Here is a 22,378-nt window from a genome sequence, read left to right on the forward strand (position 1 = left end):
GTAAAGGGACGGCTCAGAGATTAAAGCGTCTGCCTGCAATGCAGGAGACCTGGGTTAGATCCCTGGGTCAGGAAGATCCCCTGGAGAAGGAAATGGCAACCTGCTCCAGTATTCTTGCCTGGAGAATCCCATGGATGGAGGAGCCTGCCAGGCTACAGTCCACGGGGTCACAAAGAGTCGGACATGACTGAGCGACTTCACTTCACTTCACAAAGGGACCAGATGCCAGGGTCTTAGTTTTCTGAATGTGGAGTTTTAAGCTGGCTCTTTCACTCTCCTCCTCCATCTTCCCTCATCAAGAGGCTCTTTAGTTCCTCTTTGCTTTCTGCCATGAGAGTGGTATCATTTGTCATAGTAGGGTTTTTTAAAGGATCACTTCAGACTTGGCTGAGAGTGTCTGTTTTCTTATACTTGCTTATTATTTTTAGTGGACTGTGTGTATACATTTGACTTTGTGACCTCTGTTTGAAATTAATAGTATTTTCCAGCATTATATCCACATTTGAAAAATAGAAAATTCTTAATTATACCCTTGCCTTGTTTTTTTGAGGACTTTTGACCAATTGCTCTGTATTTATCTATGAATATCTGGTTATAGAAGCAAGGCCTAACTTTAAGGTTGTTTGGTAATAAATGTTCTATTTACTCACTGTTAAATCACTGTTTTCCCTCCAGGTCTTGGTAGTAATATCTGAATGTTTCTACTTGCCACTTCCAAGGAATTTATCTGAACATTCTGGTAAGTATGACAAGTTTATGAGATAGAGTATCTTTAGAAGTCTGTGGTATGCCCTTCTGTGCTCATAGTGAATTTTCCTGTGGTTTGCTGGTGACCAAACATTCACCACCACCAAATTCCTTGAAATGTGTTCTCTAGATAGATTTGAGCAAGCATTCTTTTTTTTCCTCTCTTACATTAAAGAACATTTCATTTTGGCCATTACTTTTTCCCTTGAATTGTATGCTTTTCATTAATCAGTTGACATGTTTTCCTTCATTCAAACTGGGATGAGCAAGGCAGGAGGGGAAGTGGCACTTACTGAGTTTCTCCTGTGTACCAGTAATGACTCTGAGCCATTAAAGCAGTCTTCCCAAATCCTTTCAGTACTTCACACTGTTTCTGGGACCAAATACCTCTGGATTTCCATGTTTTATTCCTGTTGTTTGCAGGAAGACTTTGTTTTTTTGGCCATACTTGTGTCCTGTGGGATCTGTCTTTCCTGACCAGGATTGTACCTGCACTTCCTGAAGGGGAAGTGCAGAGTCCTAACCATTGGACTGCTAGGGAAGTGTTGAAGACTCATGAGACTTTGTAATTGTTGAATTTTATGTGAATTTAACTAAATAAGCTTATATTTCTTTTTTAATTCTTAAAGTTTTTAAGGCTTTCAGACTTCCATATATAATTATAAACTATGTTATATTCCTTAGAATTCTTAAAAGTAACAAAATCCCGGTTTAAAGTAACTTAGGGGAAGAAAGAAAAATCTATTAGTTTACAAAGCTGAAAAATCCAAGGATGTTCTGGTTTCATGCTCAGCCCAAAGATGATCGCTTTCTGTCTCTGTGAAGCTGATTCAGTGGCTTTAAACAGCCCCAACTCACATTTCATCAGTTTAACAATCCCTGTAGAAGGAGAGAAAGTTATCCTCCTCACTCTGGCCAAAAATTCCTGGACAGGATTCCAGCTGGCTCTGCTTAAGTCAGAGTTTGAACCAATTACCATGACCAGTGAGTGTTTTGCTGAGCATTCTACAAAGTGCATAACACAGAGCACAGAGGAATCTTTGCCCTCCATGCCCCTGGGCTGTGCCCAAGTCAGCTCGGTCAGCGAGTGTCCAGAGAGAGGTGGAGACACCCTGGATGGGGCTAGGATGCCATCCAGAGATCTGTCCTTTGCAGTAACATGGTTTCATGATGGAGAAAGCCATCCTGTACCCCATTGTTTCATTTTACAGCAAAATGCAATCGACTGCTGAATGACCTTTTTAAAATTGAAGTATAGTTGGTGTCCAACGTTGTATTTGTTTCAGGTGTACAATAGAGTTGATTCATTATTTTTATAGGTTATACTCCATTTTAAGTTATGATACTGGTTCTATCTCTATGCTGTATATTACATCCTTGTATCTTGTAGATTTTATACCTTGTAGCTTGTACTTCTTTTCCCTTCCCCTGTCTTGCCCCTCCAGTTGGTAACCACTAGTTTGTTGAATCAGTACAAAGCATTAGTTTGTATGAGTCTGTTTCTGTTTTATAATATTCATTCGTTTGTTTTATTTTTTTAGATTCTACATACTAGTGAAAGCATTTTGAATGCCCATTGTTTAATCAGAGAATGTTCCCCTCTCTTTCTTCCACAGAGCAGAATCTCAGGTCAGAGGAGGTTCATTTAACTGAACAGTTGCAGGATGTAGAGGAGGAAAAGGATGATTCAAATGAAGAAGAGAACAAGGACAGCCTTGTAGATGATGAGGATGAGAAAGAGGACCTTGGTTACGAGGAGGAAGCAGAGGAGGAAGAGGAGGACGGCCCAGCTGCTGGCGGGGACGAGGAGAAGAGTGATGCCCGGGACCCGGAGCCCCCGAGGGAGGCCCGGGAGGACGAGGGGTCCAGTGAGGTTGGAGATGACAGCCTGGAGCAGCCCCGCCCGGCTGGCACAGAGGCGCTGGGAGACTCGTTGAGACAGCGCAGAAGTCAGCATGCTGACAAGGGACCGTCGGCCTGAGACTGGAATACAGACCAAAAGAATATGTTAACTTCCCCTTTTGTCTGCAGTTTAAACCAAATTCTTATTTTCTTTTTGAATGAGCAAGCTTCTCTTAAACAATAATCTTTAGCCATTTAGTCTCATGGCATTAAGCCTCGTGTATGTTAGGGAGAATCTTTCAAGCATGACAATCAGGATACAGAAAAGCAAACATGGTGCTGGGGTCTGTTTGGGGCCGGGGGTGAGCACACGTTTACTCGGGGCTACAGAGCTCTGACCAGAGAACGCAGTCCCCAGCGTCAGGAGCACTGTCACGGGCACAGACAGGGCTGCAGGCCCTTACCGTGAGAGCAGGGCAAGCTGAGCACCCCGAGTGTAGCAGCCATCTTGGTTCCTCTTGTTTGAATATTGATTTTTGTCAAACTGTAAGAAACATCAGGCCATCAGGCACCATATAAAGGGGTACTTTTTAGAGATAGAAGTTGAGAGGGCCTTGGAGATTATTGTAGAAAAAAGCTTGGAAATGTTTCTAACTCTGAACCTCCCTTCTTGTGTTTTATTTCTTACCTTTAACATTTCCAGTTTTCCCACCATGGGCCTGTGGGCTCCCCATCCTCTGAACAGTACTTCCTCAGTGAGAGGACTCGGGCAGCAGTCAGCTTGATATTAGCTGTATTTATTTTGCCTTAAGGGTTTAGATAATCAAGCAGCACAGCCCATGAAGCCATGACTGCCAAGGGTCTCAAACAAAATGTTGTAACCTTCAGAGATTCAAAAAGAAGTAGCGGTTTTACAGGAGAGATTTTGGTTGTTTTAAGCCAAAACGTGGTATTTTTAAATTTTTTTCCAAAAGCTCCTTTAGCAATATTCTTTGAAGCCAGAAATCTCCTACGTCTTTGCCAGTACAAGGTAATCTTATGATGAAACCTTGAATACTGTATTGTTTTGTTTCCATTTCAAGGGGTTCCCTGGCTCTTGAACCAGTTTAATAATAACTGAAAAAACATTTCTGATTTTCCTTCACTGATACGCTTTTGATGAAAGAACTAATGAAATTGTGTATCTGAAAATGAAAGGTTTGATTTCGTTTCCTTCTTCCTTAATCTTGTAAAGAATTTTATTTCCATACATCTCAATATTTAGTCTGCTAAAAGTACCCAGGGGGCCCAATGTCCTTTAGAAAATCCATCCATCTATCTGATTTATGCCTTAGAATAAATTCATAATATTAGATTCCAAGCTTATGAAAGGTGTCTAAAGTTTATTGTACACCCCTTGAGTCCAGATGGAATAATAAGTAGTACAGGTTTATGGAATTCAAAAAGCTTCTGTCATTTTTTTCTTTTTAATTTATTTTTTATTGAAAGATAATTGCTTTACAGAATTTTGTTGTTTTCTATCAAACCTCAACATGAATCAGCCATGGGTATACATATATCCCCTCCCTTTTGAACCTCCCTCCCATCTCCCTGCCCATCCCACCCCTCTAGGTTGATTCAGAGCCCCTGTTTGAGTTTCCTGAGCTATACAGAAAATTCCCGTTGGCTATCTAGTTTACATATGGTAATGTAAGTCTCCATGTTACTCTGTAATCTTTAAGAAGAAATATGCAGTACACTCCTATCTGCTGTTTAGATAACCCTTACCTTGCATTAACTTTGAACATGGGCTTACTGGAGGAGGGGGAGGTTCTGAAACTCTGCCCTGATGTGGCTGAATGAGCCTATTGCAAGCCTCACACAAAGGGAGTTTTTATTCTGACAGAATCCAGTTTTTAGAGTTGGTTATTTTTCATCTTTCCCACTTAGTCACCTGATAGTCTCATCCCCCAGTGTGATGACATTAAGAGTTGCCGATAATTTTTCTCTTTAGACAGCAACACAATCTCAAGTTTGAGGCCATCACAGAACTGACAGGCTGGGAAAACCTTGACTTGTGCTCACTTCTCGCCCGACCACCATCTGGGGCTCTGACACCTCACCCAAAGTCCCAGTTCCAGTGGTACCTCCAGGGAGGCAGCTCCATCTCCCTGATACCAGGAAGCCTTTCTGGAGCAGAGACAAGCTGAACCTGCCCTCCTGGCACTGGATTCTGTTTCTTTTCTAATCAGCTGAAACAAAATTTTCAAAGATAATTGAATTCAAGTTCAATAGTATTGGAATAAGAAAGGCTTCATAGTTTGGCTTTTCTGTATGATACTTCTCCCCAACCCCCTGCCCCCATATTGAAATAATTCTTTTTCTGTCAGTGAAGTATTTTACTAAAGGGGATGGAATGAAGAAATAAAATCTACTTTGGCTTTTTATAAATGTAAGGCCAATTTCCAGTTGGACTTCTGATAGTATTTAATTATATAATAAGAAAAATGTATTTTCTTTCTCAACAATACATAAAAAAAATAGAGGAAGAGGAGAAAACAGTTTGGAGATGTGGATTCATTAAAAGTTGAAGTATTTGCTATGGGGACTGTTTTTACAGTTTTTTTTTTTTTTTTTTTTTTAATATTCTGATGAGAGATGCACACAATCGAATTTAATTTCTTTCTACTTGCAACTTTTAGGTTCATTTTAAGTTCTTCCTGAATATAAAACTAAAGGAAAATACCAACCCAAAATAATTTAAAACTAGATTAACATTTCAATAGGAGTTGATAGATTTTTCCTGTAGGTAATAAGTAGTCCTTAATCCAGAAGTCAAGTGCATAGAAATATGATTTTTATTCAAAAAATAAATTATCGTACCTCCCTGTATTGCAATATCAGTTACTTAGTTATAGAATATCAAAGTTAGGTAAATTAAATAAACTGTTCATTTGGGAATGGGTGCAGTGCCTTCTGTGTGAGAAGTGAGAGCAGAATGCCTGTTCACTGGTTAGAGGGAAAGTTTGAAACCTCCAGTTACTGTTTCCTTGATTTCTTCCTTTTATTATTTATCTCTTGGCGAACAACCCCAGCTTGCTTAGAGTTCTCATTCTGAAGCAACATGTAGGCAGTCTACTTCTTTCTTTCCCATTAAACTGTAAGTGTGAATGGATGAGAAGCTGGTTCATTCAACTCACATGGCTTGAACCCATGAGTACAAACCCGCCGCTTTATCTTGGCACAAGATCCCAGTTAGCCACAAGCTTCTCTGATTACAAGAAGAAATCCGAAATTACTACTGTGATAAAAAGCAAGCAAGCTTTGGTCAGGCTGACTCTGATGGTGGAGAAAGCCAAATTTTGACTCTTATGGCCCAAATCCTTGTTGATAGCTGTGGTATTTCTATAAGATTTGTGTATGTGTGATTTGGGTAGATGATAGAAGTGTCTTTTAAGGCAAGTACTTGGCATGTGACTTATTACCAAGTCCTTTAAGAGTGGAGCCTGATTTACAGAATGAGAAACATTAAAGAGTCCAAAGAAGAGTTGAAATGATAAGACGTACCTGAGCTTTTAGCCTAAAACCTTAAATTGGCATGAAGTAAGAAAAGGAAGGGGAGACTGGTGCTTTTTATAATGTGTATCAGTAGTTTCATTATGTCCTTTATCTCAGTGTTAAAGTGTTATTTCTGCCAGTCTTATAAATGTGTGGTTCACCCATCCTTTCAAATAATAACATTTGGGAAAATGGTGATGTAAATCTTCTGTGCCAATAGAAAAGTTCCTTCTTGTTCAGTATCTGTTTATATCAGTCTACATTATGATCCCCTTTAGAAGATTATAGCTTATCTTGAAAACCAAAAGTGGAGTCAAGTCAGATCGATCTGGATGGGGCAGCTTTTTGAGCATCTTTCCTGAGCCAGGAGGTTTGCTTGAAAGGCCTTTGATAGTTTCAGATCAGGACACATGGCCTTCAGATGGCTTATTCTCAGCGAAGCTTCTTGTGAACTGTGACATTGTATATATGTGACTCAAACAACTTTAACATGTTTCTGGTGTATTTTAATCATAATTGTTACTAAACAGTGCAAATGTAGCTTCTTCATGCAAATGTAGCTTTATACTAAAAATACTATTTATTTGTACTGCAATCCATTATAAATTTGTTATTTATATTCTTGTAATTGTCTTAATTTTTTAGCCTAGTGATACTTATTTTTCTCTTCATCTGTATTTTCCTCAAATGGCATCAGCAGCACCTGGAGTAGGAGATCAAGATATGAGCCTCAAGCGTACATTGCCTGAATTACAGATCACCTTATCACAGAATTGTATGTGATCCTTGATGCTATTTGTTTTCATTTTATTGTAAATTTCCACTTGCATCAAAACATAATGATGGTGATAACTAAGTAAAAAGAAAACAAAACAAAAGTTCTTTTTCATACACGAAATTCACAGAAGTCATTTGCCTAGGCAGTGAAAAATATTACTTTGTTAAAAAGTAATTTTCATGTGTCCATCCTCCATCCTGTCTGTTCATTGTTCCTCTCTTCCTCCTCCTTGACTTGATGCATCCCGAACCCTTGCTTTAGCTTCTCTGAGAGGTTCACAAAAACTCAGGAATGAGTGCAAAGATCCAAGGCTTTCTCCTCATCATAGTTGTGTTGTCTGTGGAAACTCACTGCCCTCAGGTCCCCTCTTTCCTGAGGTCTGGAAGTGGCCGGCAGTGGAGCAGATGGCAAGGGATGCTACTAACCCTTTGGGATACTGAACTGACCTGGTCTCCTAGGGCATTCAGAATACTGCATCTGACCCTTCCTGTCAGTATAGCAGTGGAAAAGCCCAAAGGACAGACTCCCTCAGAGACTGGGGTGAAATAATGGAATTAGAGTTTTCATTTTTGAAAGATAGTAGGGACATGTGTGGGCTTTCCTGGTAGCTCAGCTGGTAAAGAATCTGCCTGCAATGGAGGAGACCCCAGTTCAATTCCTGGGTCGGGAAGATCCCCTGGAGAAGGCATAGGCTACCCACTCCACTATTCTTGGGTTTCCATGGTGGCTCAGATGGTAAAGAATCCACTTGGAATGCGGGAGACCTGGATTCGATCCCTGGGTTGGGAAGATGCCGCCCTGGAGGAGGGCATGGCAAACCATTCAGTATTCTTGCCTGGAGAATTCCATGAACAGAGGAGCCTGGCGGGCTGCAGTCCATGGAGTCACAAAGAGCTGGACACGACTAAACAACGAAGCACACAGGGATGTGTAGTAAGAAAAAAATGATTAAACTTCCGTACGACCAAGTCCGTAGAGAAACTTGCTCAGCATGCTAATGGAAGAACGTCCACTATGTGGTATCTTGACCTACTTGAACTTGGTCATACGTCCTTAGTGGGAGCAAAGCCTGCAGCTTTTTAAACCAACACTGAGGTGCAATCCCCTTCTTTGCTCCAGTCTTTGAGGTTCTTTGAAATTTATTCTACAATAATAGGTTAAGTCTTCTTAGGACATGTGACCCTCTTCAGACTTAGAACAGGATTAGGCAGTCTAGCCTGTGTTAGTTCAGTTCAGTTCAGTCGCTCAGTCATGTCTGACTCCTTGCGACCCCATGGACTGAAGCATGCCAGGCCTTCCTGTCCATCACTAACTCCCGGAGTCTACCCAAACTCATGTCCATTGAGTCAGTGATGCCATCCAACCATCTCATCCTCTGTCATCCCCTTCTCCTCCTGCCCTCAATCTTTCCTACATCAGGGTCTTTTCAAATGAGTCAGCTCTTCCCATCAGGTGGCCAAAGTATTGGAGTTTCAGCTTCAACATCAGTCCTTCCAATGAACACCCAGGGCTGATTTCCTTTAGGATGAACTGAGTTTCAGCTTCAACATCAGTCCTTCCAATGAACACCCAGGGCTGATTTCCTTTAGGATGAACTTGAGAGTCCAAGGGACTCTCAAGAGTCTTCTCCAAAACCACAGTTCAAAAGCATCAATTCTTTGGTGCTCAGCTTTCCTTATAGTCCAACTCTCACATCCATACATGACTACTGGAAAAACCACATGGAACCACAGACTGGTTCCAAATAGGAAAAAGAGTACATCAAGGCTGTATATTGTCACCCTGCTTATTTAACTTATATGCAGAGTACATCATGAGAATCACTGGGCTGGATGAAGCACAAGCTGGAATCAAGATTGCCAGGAGAAATATCAATAACCTCAGATATGCAGATGACACTACCCTTATGGCAGAAAGTGAATAAGAACTAAAGAGCCTCTTAATGAAAGTGAAAGAGGAGAGTGAAAATATTTGCTTAAAGCTCAGCATTCAGAAAACGAAGATCATGGCATCTGGTCCCATCACTTCATGACAAATAGATGGGGAAACAGTGGAAACAGTGGCTGACTTTATTTTGGGGGGCTGCAATGCCGAGGTCCAGCCCCAGCTGATCCAGGGTATTCGAAGGAGAGACGGCATAGGCGAGGATCAGGATACAATACCTTCAATTAGATATTAATTAAAGATATAAAGAGTAATAGAATAAGGATAGCTCAGTAGGAAAATTCAGTGGAGAAAAGAGGCTGAGTGGCTTGGTTTATGCGGGAGACCAATAAAACTTCAAGACAAGAAGTTTGCACCACTTACGTAGGCCACAGGCGTCCTTCCGTTCTCCCAAAGGAGAGGAGACACTGAGGCCTCCCCGGTCGGATCTTAGAAGCCCAGGCATAATTAGTAAGCATGGTGGGTTCCACGCTCCAGATGGAGACTCAGCCAGAGTGGGAGAGAGAGCGACATGGGGAGACCAGTATTTCGAGAAACTGATCCCAATTCTTTATTTTCCATGGTCTACTTTTATACACTGAGATGTTATGCAAAAGTCACGCGGGGTCAGCAGTCCTGACTTTTATCAAAGTCAGGTGCTTCATACAAATGTATACAGAGGTCTTAGGGGTGTTACATCATCTTCTGGCCAGGGGGGGCCTGCTGACAATTTACGACCCTCTCCTTGTGACAGCGGTCAGTCAATCAGGACACTTATTCCTCCAGGGCTGATTATTCTCAAAACAGACGCCACCCAAATAAAGTTACATTCCTACAGGGTGAGGGTGTAGTGGGTTTTAGTTAAGGAAAGAATTTACTTAGCCTAAGGTCTAACGTGATTAATATCAAAGGTTAATTCTATATATTCATTAATGTGTGTAAGGGCAGGGGATATGGAGACTTAGCAACAAACATTGGCTCAACAAATGAAAAACCCTTCACCAACACAATTTCTAATTAGCCCATTATACTTATACTAATAGTTTTCTAACTTTTCTAAGGAACCTGTTTTTAGAAGGTTTAAAGCATCTTGTGCTGTGAGCGATCACATGTGGCCGGACAAGCCTGTCAGGCAGGCCAGAGAACCTTCAGAGGAGTTTGTAGGTTAAAACACTCTTATCACGCCCAGGAATTATTATTAACTGGAGCTCTAGGTTAACTCCTTCTCCGAAAGAGGTGGTGGGGGACAGCCCCCCGTAAAGTCAGAGATGTAGGTGAGAGCACAAAGTAGTAAAGTAGGCAGGCTCTGGTTATGGGGGTAGACGCTCGAGGATTTCCAGGGGGACTCCTGAGGCTCAATCCCGCCTTTGCGTATGTCGAGCCTCCTTCCTCATGACCTTTGTCACGGGCGGAGTACCTCACTCTGGCCCCCAACACCCATCGATTTGCCATGAAGTGATGGGACCAGATGCCATGATCTTCGTTTTCTGAATGTTGAGCTTTAAGTCAAATTTTCACTCACTTCTTTCACTTTCATCAAGAGGCTCTTTAGTTCATCTTCACCTTCTGCCATAAGGGTGGTGTCGTCTGCATATCTGAAGCTATTGATATTTCTCCCAGCAATCTTGATTCCAGCTTGTGCTTCTTCCAGTCCAGCATTTCTCATGATGTACTCTGCATATAAGTTAAATAAGCAGGGTGACAATATACAGCCTTGACGTACTCCTTTTCCTATTTGGCACCAGTCTGTTGTCCCATGTCTAATTCTAACTGTTGCTTAGGACAAGCTTAGGATTAAGGATAAGTTTGGAAGATGAGCCCTCTCTCTGAGGCTGGGGTTCACATCTCATTGAAGAATATAGTTGCAGAAGGTGGATGGCAGAAAGTTTGCAGATTTGTAGTCATTGCAGAAGCAGAGCTGGTCCACAGTCACTGATAAGCAACAAGGAAACTCAAGGATGCAGGTGAGCTGTCGACAGGGCTTGGGTGCCTGAGAGGGAATGGAGGTATTAGTGTGGGCCTGAGGCACAGAATACACAGTGTCCATGGTTGGGGGAATCAGAGGAGACAACCCTGGGAGTTAGCAGAGGGACTGAGGGCACTGATGTGGGTGGGAGGCCTGAAGTGTGCAGTGTCTGCATTGACAGGGCTGTGGGAGGGTGATCAACAGGCTCTGCTCTGTCTGCAAAGTCAACAAATAGTAATGTGGAACCAGTGGATGAGGAGACGGGTCAATGGGATAAAATAGAAAGTCTATAAATAAACACAAGGATATTGGGGAATTAAGTATGAAAACAAATCACTGGAACAAAAATGAACTTTAAGAAGTTCTGGGACTGGAGGGAAGGGAGGTGCTAGTGTGTGCCTGAGGCACAGAATACACAGTGTCCAAGATGGGAGGGCTGTGGTGTTTGGGGAGTCAGAGGAGACAACCCTAAGAGTTAGCAGAGGGACTGAAGGTGCTCTGGTGACCCAGTGGTTGAGAATCTGCCTGCCAGTGTAGGGGACACATGTGCAATCCCGGATCTGAGAAGATTCCACATGCTGTGGGATAACTAATCTTGTGTGCCACAAGTTCTGAGCCTGTGCTCTAGAGCCTGTGCTCTGCAACAAGAGAAGTTACTGCAGGGAGAAGCCCACATTTCAACTAGAAGGTAGCCCCTGCTTGACGGAACTAGAGAAAGCCTGTGAAGCAACAAAGACCCAGAGTAGCCAAAAATCAATCAATCAGAATTTTTTTTTTTTTTTTAAAGAGGGAATTCCCTGGCGGTCCATTGGTTAAGACTCTGGATTTCCAAGTAGGGGGCATGGGTTCAATTCCTGGTTGGGGAACTAAGATCCCACATGCTGTGCAGAATGGCAAAAATGAATAAGTAAATAAGAAAAGAAATTGTTCTGGGATAGCTGCTTACCCTACCAGCAAAAGTTGATATTAGATCTATAGCTGATTCCATGAGTAAAACTAATCTCAAATGGATTGAGAATCTAAAAGTAAAATATTCAAGATACAATTACTAGGGGGAAAAATAGGTGAATTCCTCTCTAAACAGAATTTAGACAAAGGGTTCTAACTATGATTCAAATCCAGATTCGATAAAAGTAGGTGACGAAAATTGCATGAAAATAAAAACATTTTACATGGCCATAAGTATATAAATAGTTGATATAATCAAAAGGCAACTCAAACTCTAAAAATGAGGGGAAATGCAAAGACTGATGCTGAAGCTTAAGCTCCAATACTTTGGCCACCTGATACAAAGAATTGACTCACTGGAAAAGACCCTGCAGCTGGGAAAGATTGACAGTAGGAGAAGAGGGTGATGAAAGATGAGATGGTTGGATGGCATCACCGACCCAGTGAACATGAGTTTGAGCCAACTCCAGGAGACAGTGAAGGGCAGGTATGCCTGGTGTGCTGCAGCCCATAGGGTCATCAAGAGTCAGACACAACTGAGTGACTGAACAACAACAGAGGGAGAAAAATAGTAAGTCTCAAAGAGATTCAACTAATTTCAAGCAAAATTCACGCCAGAAATAAAAGCTAACACCACACTTAAAGGAATAAAACAATCCAACAATCAACAATGTAAATTTAAAATTTTCTGACATCCAGAAAAAAATTGTCAGCCATTCAAAGATGGAAAAAAATTTGAATATTACTGATCTTTGGGACAATGCTTCTCAGGTGGCACTAGTGATAAAGAACCCACTTGTCAATACAGGTGACACTAGAGACGCTGGTTCGATCCTTGGGTTAGGAAGATCACCTGGAAAAGGGCAAGGCAACCCACTCCAGTATTCTTGCCTGGAGAATCCCATGGACAGAGGAGTCTGGTGGGCTATAGTCTGGAGGGTCACAAAGAGTCGGACACGACTAAAATGTCTGACTTTAGTCGGAATGTATGTCAGACTATGTGTCTGTATGTCAGAAGGAGAGGAGTGATGACAAAATATTGACAAAATGATGGCCAATTTTTTTCCCAAACTTTATTAAGACAATAAAACTTTAGAGAAACTTAATGAACCCCAAATAGAATAAACACAAAATTCAAAACTACATAAAACCAATCATTATATTGTTTAAGAATACATATATAGTAAGAACAACAAAGAAAAGCAAAGACAAGATCAACCAAAATTCAGGATAGGATGAAGAGTGTATAGAGAGGGGAACTCAAAAGTCTTCAAATGTATTAGTGTGTTCTTTTTCTCAAGTGTCATAAAAGCAAATAAGTTTTTAAAAATTATTTTTAAATATATATATATACATATAAGATTTTTTGCACATATTAAATATCACAATAAAAATAAATAAATGATCTTCATCCAGTTCCCTTTCTGTGTTACTTGCAACACAAGCCAGAAACCTGGGTGTAAGTCAAACCATTTTTTAATGTGATTAGCTCTGTCTCTCTTGAGCTTGAAACTATTAATCTGGCCTCACTGCTATTTGAAGCAGAGATAACTAATTTGCCCAAGGGCTTCCCTGGTGGCTCAGATGGTAAAGAATCTGCCTGCAATGTGGGAGACCCATGTTTGATCCCTGGGTTGGGAAGATCCCCTAGAGAAAGGAACTGCAACTCACTCCTGTATTCTTGCCTGGAGAATTCCATGGACAGAGAAACCTGGCAGGCTACAGTCTATGGGGTCACAAAGAGATGGACACGTCTGAGTGACTAATACACAACACACACACAAACACGCATGCGTGCGTGCGTGCGCGCGCACACACACACACACACACACACACACACACACACACACAGGGTGTGGCAAAGGCAGGATTAAAACCTAGACTTACTTGAGAGCCCAGTGTCTTATCCATCCATTATCCTGCCTTGTGTCAAAACCAAGGTAACATTGGGAGATGCTTAGCCACACCTGCCATAATCACTGAATATAAAGGATAGATTTATTTCTTCTCCAATTATCCTCTTACCTCCTTTATCTTCCTAACTCCTCCTTAATTCTTAACTCTGAGATCAAACTACACTTCCTATGGAATGTCTTCCTAACTCCTATGGCCTAGTATAGTCACCTTCAGATACTTGTCCTCACAGCATGCTGTACATTTCCTACATCCCTCCTCTATGAGGTTGTGACCTCCAAGGGGTGGAGGCCTGTCTTTCCCACCATTGCAGCATACATGGCACAGTCTCACCCACTGATTCCTACCTGCTTCCATTCCTCAGTAAAAGTGATGGGTCACCAACAGATCTTTCTTGTATCCCAACAAACAACTTGTCCTGCTGACCCTACCGGCAGGGCTGCCAACAGAGACCAACCCTGGCCCACTGAGTCTGGGACACCCCACTCCATGGAAGGGACCCAGTGCTCAGGTGGAAAGCAAAGGGACTTCGGATACCTAAGACTCCTGTCCCTGGGGCCAGAAATTAGTCACAAAAGATTCCCCTCTGCCCCCATTTTTTAAAATCAGATTCACTACCTTGGCTCACATTTAGGGTGGAAGCCACCAGGATGTCAGGCTCAGGTATGAGGGGGTCACTTAGGAAACAGACCAAGGTGTCCTGTAGGACAGGGTCAGGGTGGAAGGGGGAGAGGCTGGCACAACCAAGGCTATGAAAATACCCCCAGATACCCAGAAGAAGTCTGAGTCCACAGAGGTTTGACTCTTCTCCTTGGTAGCATGGAGCACTTTCAGAACTTTTGCCCATGATCTTTCTGCCCTCCAGCAAGGCACTGTCATTCTCTGAGTCCTTACTGTCCAGCACAGGGCATGACCAAAGGTAGACATCCAGGAAATGGGAGGCCCAACTAGCCACCATAAACTGTTTAGGTCTGATTTAGGCACTTCTTTGAGAAGTCTTTCTTCCCTGACTCATCCTTTCATTTTCTCTGTGCCCCTCACTATGAGTTGTCCTTACAGCTGTGGTGCTGTATTGTGGGTTAATTTGTATGCAGGTCAGGAAGCAACAGTTAGAACTCGACATGGAACAACAGACTGGTTCCAAATAGGAAAAGGAGTACATCAAGGCTATATATGGTCACCCTGCTTATTTAACTTATATGCAGAGTACATCATGAGAAACGCTGGACTGGAAGAAACACAAGCTGGAATCAAGATTGCCGGGAGAAATATCAATCACCTCAGATATGCAGATGACACCACCCTTATGGCAGAAAGTGAAGAGGAACTCAAAAGCCTCTTGATGAAAGTGAAAGAAGAGAGTGAAAAAGTTGGCTTATAGCTCAACATTCAGAAAACGAAGATCATGGCATCCGGTCCCATCACTTCACGGGAAATAGATGGGGAAACAGTGGAAACAGTGTCAGACTTTATTTTTCTGGGCTCCAAAATCACTGCAGATGGTGACTGCAGCCATGATATTAAAAGAGGCTTACTCCTTGGAAGGAAAGTTATGACCAACCTAGAGAGCATATTCAAAAGCAGAGACATTACTTTGCCAACAAAGGTTCATCTAGTCAAGGCTATGGTTTTTCCTGTGGTCATGTATGGATGTGAGAGCTGGACTGTGAAGAAGGCTGAGCACCGAAGAATTGATGCTTTTGAACTGTGGTGTTGGAGAAGACTCTTGAGAGTCCCTTGGACTGCAAGGAGATCCAACCAGTCCATTCTAAAGGAGATCAGCCCTGGGATTTCTTTGGAAGGACTGATGCTAAAGCTGAAACTCCAGTACTTTGGCCACCTCACGCGAAGAGTTGACTCATTGGAAAAGACTCTGATGCTGGAAGGGATTGGGGGCAGGAGGAGAAGGGGATGACAGAGGATGAGATGGCTGGATGGCATTACTGCCTCAATGGACGTGAGTCTGAGTGAACTCTGGGAGTTGGTGATGGACAGGGAGGCCTGGCGTGCTGTGATTCATGGAGTCCAAAAAGTCGGACACAACTGAGTGACTGAACTGAACTGAACTGAGCTCAAGAACATGTGCTGAATGAAAAGAAGATTGGAGATTGACTCTCCTCAGAGCAGATTACCAGATCCAGTTTCCCTCTGCTTGGACTTCTCTTTTTTCATCTGATGGGTTTATTTCAACACTAAGGGGTTACTAGATGTTACATACCCTCACTTACTGAGCTCCAGGGTCACCTCCTCCAGAAAGTCTTTGACCTTCCTTCTTCAGGTATTCCTCCTCTCCATGGCCACTGCACCAAGGTGGACCTCTCAGTCCCTAAACCAAGATGGTCCCTGGGCCACAGAAACCAGACTGGACTCATTTCACTGTGGCAATCTCCTGGCAGTGCTGGGCCCAGGAGACACCTGTAGAAGATATCACCTCTAAGGTAAGAGATCCACCTCTGAAGTGGTCAGCTCCTGGTTGGGATCCCAGCCCTGCTACTTGAGGACTTAGGCCAGTTTCTATTAGTTTGCTGGTCAGTAAAACAGCCAGCTGAGGTCCAGAAATAAGGTTCCAAACGAATTGTGGTTGAGTTGCCAGGGCAGTCATTATGCCCTTAACCCCAGGGGAGGGGCAGGGCAGAACAGGCCCTGTGATAGCTGATTTTTAGAAGTCCAGGTACCTGGGCTTGGTGGGGTGCAGAGAGGAACTTACAGTGGGTTTCATCCTTCTCTGTCCCTGTCTAATGTCCTCCACCCACAAGTCACCTAGAAAACAGAACCTGGAACATGACTAAGTATCAGTGTTTTATTTGGGTGACAAAAACTGAGGGCATTGAGGATGAGAAAAGAGACACAATGTAAGGTGACAACACACTGGGTCTGCTTCATGACAAGCCTGGAAGAAGCACAGAAGCTGTGTGCACTGCCTGCCTGGGAGGTCTCCCCACTGGGAGAAATGGTCTCCTTGTTGGGAGAAATCTTGCACCAGTTCAGGAAAGGGAGGGAAAAAGAGGGAATTTATCTGCTTGGATTTCTCCCAACTCCCAATAGTCAAACACTATGCCTGGAGCATTAACTCTTTCACACTCCTGGGTTGCTAGTGGCTACTTGAGATGTCAGATCCCATGTCTTGTGAGGAGCTTTTCATCCAAGTTTGGAAATGATGGGAGGAGACAAACTGGATATGTGGCTAGTGAGTGCCATAAGATGTGTTCACAACAGCCTGATACTGTTTTTCTCATTTATCAGAAGAGGAAACCTGGCATAATGGTCAAAAACCTTTCCCAAAGTCACATGGCTAGTAAGTGGTAAATTCAGAATTTGAACATAGTCTGGTTCTGGAAACTGTCAAAGACCAAGATAAGGAACTTGGATTTTGTGTAGCAGGCAAAGGAGAGTCGCTAAAGGGTTTCAAGCTGGGAGTGACATAAAATAAAGAGCTTTTGAATTAAGCTCCCATTCTTTACTTTGCTCCATCTTCCCATGTGGATGAACTTGGCACAAGTAGATGGCCTCAGAGATGTGAAGACATCCAACACAGTTTCTGAGGAGCCCTGACTGGGTCCAGAGCTCATATGGGCTTCACCATTGCCTCATAATCTTAGTGTCTTCATCAAAGCCTACAGCCACCAAAGAGATTACCTGGTCAGAGGCAGGCAGGATCTGGGTGGAGAAGCCGAAATGAAGGGAAGAGCAGATTGACATAAAGGCCAGGAGTAGGAGGAGGACCAGCCATACATCCATTGTCAGCTGGTGAGTCTGGAGATCTTGGCATCCCCATATGAGTCCTTTGGTGTTGCCTAAGAGGGTGAGATCTCATGAACCATCAGCCACACTGGTCATATTTATGTGGTCGATGTTTGGTGTGTATCTGTGTGTGTATGTCTTCCAAGTTCATCAGAACAGAAGAAGGACCAGGTACAGGCTTCCCATGTGCATTTATATGAATGGTCCGTTCACCTGGGGAATGACAAGGAAGAGAAGGAATTTAGAGGAACAGTCTAGCAGGTAGGAAGAAAGGGGTCTGACTTGATGAAGCAGAGCCGTCAATGTTGATCAAAGGTTTTCCTTCTGATTTTTATGTAGGAAAGCAGTGAGGAGATGGCATAACTAGCAGTCTCCATCATCCCAGTACAGGCATACCAGACTGTGGGAAAGCAGGTCAGTGGGGCCAGCAGAGCTTGATCCCAGCCTTTAAAGATAACAGGCTAAATCCAAACCATTACAAACCATGGATCCCCCACAAGTCTAATACCCAGAGATTTCTCCACCCACCCCACATGTCTGATACCTCATTTACCTGTGTTTGCATTGGTGACTCACGAGGTGGGAGTGCTTAGGGTAAGCTTTCTCACAGTTCTCATAGTCACAGCAGTAAGGCCTTGAAACTGGGGATCTCCTCCTGGGAGCCTTTTCCTGGATCCTAGCGTACTGCTGCTCTGCTCTTTGTGGAACAAGTATGGGCTGCTTAGGTAGGAAGGGGTCTTCCTGGGAGACTGGCTGGTTCACAAAAGAGCCCTGGAATTCCAAAGCCAGCAATAAGGGATATACACCTGGGGGCATCCCAATATTGTGGGGCTCTCTAGGAGGCAACATCTGAGCCATAGAAGGGAGCATTGCTTGGGCCTCAGTGGAAGGCACGGTTGGATTTATCAGGCGAGTGTAATCTCCTCGGTTCTGTCTTGTCTCAACAAAAATTTGAAGCTGCAGACATTAAAGCCTTCAGTGTGTCACAGCTCTTGGACAGACCATGTTATAGCTCTCGGGTCTCAAACAGACTGTGTTATAGCTCTTGGACAGATCAGTGTTACAGCTCCGTGTTACAGCTCAGTTTTATTTAGAAAATAGCAGGAAAATACATCCTTGAGGCGTGAGGGCATTCCGACCCAAAGACGCGAAGAGAAGAGAAAGCCCTGGCCCTTTGGCTCGTCTTTTTTATATTTTCTCCTCCCCCTGAGCCTGCCCTATGTAAATTGGCAGTGCTGTTTGTTCTACCTGAGGTCTTCACTCCAGTCCTCGGACCTTCCTTTGACCTTCCTTTGTTCTATTTTCATGGGCTTTTCCTTTCCTTGTCTTTTAGCCACCACCATTTTGGATTCCTGTTTCCTATTCTAACTACCTAACGGATTTAATAACGTTTTAGGTGGTAAAGGGTCTCTGTTAGAAGCTACTGTTGGGAGGCCAGGATAAGATATTCGCATTCTGATGTAGGAAATCATTGGGATTCCACTGGGAGGTGAGGCTGGTGGCATCCTTAGATTCCCACCAAAGGTCAAGGCCATCCTGGAATATTGGGTTCTCCTAAGGGCATCGTCTGGGGTCCCTTTAAAATCATCATTCCTGGCTGCAAATGAGACATTCCTTGAGTGAAAATCATCTGGGAATGGGTGAAAGTCAGTTGAGGGCAATAGCTCACATGGTGGTCAGACAGTGCCATACTGAACTGTGGCCCCATTTCACTGGAGTTCTGCCTGGGTGCCTCAGCAGAAGCCAAGGGGATCCTCTCCAGCTCTGTGCACTGAGGGACATGTTGAATGCCTAATGGACTATGGTTCCAAGAGGTGTGCATTTCACTGCTTCCAGCAGATGAAGACATAGTCAAGTTGGACACTGACTTCTCAGCATCCTTGGAGAAAGAAAGTCAGGGGGATTCACCATAGCTTAAACCACACTTCTTCATGTCCCCATTTCCAGACCTCACCTTAATCCAAGCCCTCATTATCTCTTGCCTGAATTATCCCACCTTCAGGCCATTCTCCAGTTTGGGTTTTCTAAAATGCAAGTCTGGGGGGGACTTACCCAGTAGTGCAGTAGTTAAGACTCCTTGCTTCCACTGCATGGAGCTTGGGTTAGATCTCTCTTCAGGAAACTAAGATCCCACATACCACACAGTGTGGCAAATAAATAAATAAAATTCCAGTTTGGCTGACAGAAGCATGGTGGAAGCCTAGAAGTGACTCATGCCACTCTACCTGCTTGTCATGCTTTTAGCTTTATTTCATAATGTTAGGTAGTTAGAATAGGAAATGGGAGTCCAAAATGGCAGTGGCTAAAAGACAAGGAAAGGAAAAGCCCATGAAAATAGAACAAAAGAAGTTCAAAGGAAGGTCTGAGGACCAGAGTGAGGACCTCAGGTAGAACAAACAGCACTCCTGGCTAGCCCAATTTACATAGGGCAGGTCCAGGGGGGAGGGAAAAAAAAACAACAACATATAAAAAGAAGGGCCAAAGGGCCAGGTTTCTCTCTTCTCTTCACATCTTTGGGTTGGCATGCCCTCACACCTCAAAGATGTATTTCCCTGATATTTTCTAAATAAAATTGAGCTGTAACATGGAGCTGTAACACTGATCTGTCTAAGAGCTATAACACAGTCTGTTCCAGACCTGAGAGCTATAACACAGTCTGTCCAAGAGCTGTGACGCACCAAGGGCTTTAATGTTCGTCGCTTCAATTTTTTGTTGAGACGAGACAGAACAGAGAAGATTACACTCGCCTGACAATAAAAAGTACAGAGACCATAAAATATTCCACAACCTGCACTTTCAGCTAAGACTCTGCGAAAACTCTCAAATTCCATATTATGTTTAAGTGTGAGGGTGAAAGATCATCCCAAACTAGCAGAACAGGTTCAGAAAACCATAAAGGTAAGAAGAATGGAGGGTTCAAATAGGTCTTGGCTTTGGCAAAACTTAGAAACCATTCACAAATATTTTCCTACAGAAGAGGCTCTCAGGACTTCCCTGGTGGTCCAGTGGTTAAGAATCCACCTGCCAATGCAGGAGACACAGGTTGGATCCCTGGTCCAGGAAGATCCCATATGCTACAGAGCAAGTAAGCCTGTGCACCACAACTACTGAGCCCACTCTCCTAAAGCCCCTGCTCCAGCAGAAGTCATTGCAATGAGGAGCCCACTCACCACAACTAGAGAAAGACTGTGTGCTGCAACAAAGATCCACCACAACCAAAAATAAATTGTAAAATTTTAGAGGTAATAATTTAGGGAAAGAAAAAAAAAAAAAGGGCCCTCATCTGAGTAGGAATGTAGTGGTTAAGTCTGAGACCAAGCATTGGAGGAAGTAAAGAAAAGGGGAAGACTTTTAAGAGCACTGTTTAAAAGTGTCAGGGATTGTCTTGGAAGTCAAGGGCAGTATTCCTTGACTGATTGATATTAAGGGAAAATAGAAGAGATTGGTGGTAGTTCCAATTACAGTTCCAATAGAGAGAGCTCTTGAGCTGAGAAACTGGGAACACAACCCCAATATCTCTCCAGAAAAGACCAACACATTCAAATATGAAGACCAAAACATGATTAAAATACAGTATCCACAAACAGAAATGGAAGATTGTAACTTCTCAAAAGAGAAAGAAAATTCACCAGAAAAGTGCTGTTGAATATCAAAGAAAGATTAACAACATTCAAACACAAATTAAAAAAAAAAAAAAAAAAGGAAAACAAAACTTAAGAAAGTAATTGCAGCTTTTACCAATTACAGGAACACCACAAGGCAGACAGAGGAATTCAAAGAAGTTATGTCCAGACAATAGGCTATGAGTAATAATAGAGGGGAGGGAGGCGAGGAGACAATGATAAGAGAAACTATAGGGGGATCCCTGGTGCTAACAATGTTTCCTTTTTTTTTTTTTTTTTTTCCTAACAATGTTTCAAAGGTCTTTATTCTGTAATAATCTATTAAACTGTGTACTTACATTCACTTTTCTGTTTGAGTGCTATTTATCACAATAAAAAGGTTTTAACACAATACTGTGAGAAATCCGGATTTTCAGCATAAGTGAAATTATAAAAATCAGAAACAAAAATAATGCTATATTGAAATAGGAAATGTTTTATACAAACACAAACACCTCATGCTCAGATCTTTGCCTTCAATTCCATTCCTTACTAAAAGGAAGAGTCGGGAGAATTTCCTGACTTCAAGTCTGGAACAAGGAATGAATAAGTGAACTTGGTGCTTCTTATTGTGCCAGAAAATAAGGGAACTTCACAAGATAATTAGGACTGTGTCAAATGGACACAGCTGAAGTGACACCAGGGAAGATAGTCAAGTAGGAAGTACCAGGAATTAACATCCCTGACTGAAGAATTTGCCTGATATAATTACTTTGGAATAATGGAGTCTATTCAATGCTTGTGACTTCAAGGGAAGTTGGGGAAGGTATACTGCAGTTAATTACAATCAGTTTCAGCTCTTAGGTAGTTAGTAGCTATCCCCAAACATCCTGGGTCCCATACTACAAAGCTGTGCACACATTTCTGGAGCAGCCTGTCTCAGCTTGTGGGAGTCAGAATGGGCAATGAAAACCTTGGGTTCCAAACCATGAGTAATCTGTGTTCTAATCACTAATTGCTGCTTCTGATCATGTGCAGACAGAGGTGGGAAGCCATTGTTGCAACTCCCACTGCAATCATAAAAAACCTCTCCCCCTCCAAATGATAGAACCTACAGGGTATTTCAAAGGACTTGCACCTGTTTCTCTCTCTCCCTCTGACCATGTCACATGGCTTGCAGGATCTTAGTTCCCAGACCAGAGACGAAAACTGTGCCCCCTGCAGTGAAGGCACAGAGTCTTAACCAGTGGACTGCCAGGGAAGTCCCTGGCATGTTTCTTTCTCCCTTCATTTTCCCCCTTTTCACCTTTTCAGAACCATACATTTAAGAACTAGTATACTCAAAGGCTTCTCAGGTGGCTCAGTGAGTAAAGAATCTGC

At 42.9% G+C, this 22,378-nt stretch overlaps 1 protein-coding gene and 1 pseudogene across 1 annotated transcript in view; one reads left to right on the top strand and one right to left on the bottom strand.

Annotated features, from left to right (window-relative positions):
- The window catches only part of TMX4 (thioredoxin related transmembrane protein 4), a 60,263-nt gene extending 53,518 nt beyond the window's left edge, over nt 1–6,745 (top strand). Inside the window, exons 7-8 of the mRNA XM_086335159.1 lie at nt 676–739; nt 2,364–6,745. Coding sequence (XP_086191285.1) covers nt 676–739; nt 2,364–2,728 — 429 coding nt within the window. The 3' untranslated portion in view covers nt 2,729–6,745. The remainder of the gene's footprint in view (nt 1–675; nt 740–2,363) is intronic.
- A 10,510-nt stretch (nt 6,746–17,255) lies between these two features.
- LOC147361316 (Krueppel-like factor 17 pseudogene) lies at nt 17,256–19,281 on the bottom strand (annotated as a pseudogene).
- Nucleotides 19,282–22,378: the final 3,097 nt, after the last annotated feature.

The sequence above is a fragment of the Bos grunniens genome, chromosome 13 (genome assembly GCF_055505025.1).
Source record: "Bos grunniens cultivar Pamir isolate PY7600 chromosome 13, Bosgru_T2T1.0, whole genome shotgun sequence".
In the NCBI taxonomy this organism is placed as follows: domain Eukaryota; kingdom Metazoa; phylum Chordata; class Mammalia; order Artiodactyla; family Bovidae; genus Bos; species Bos grunniens.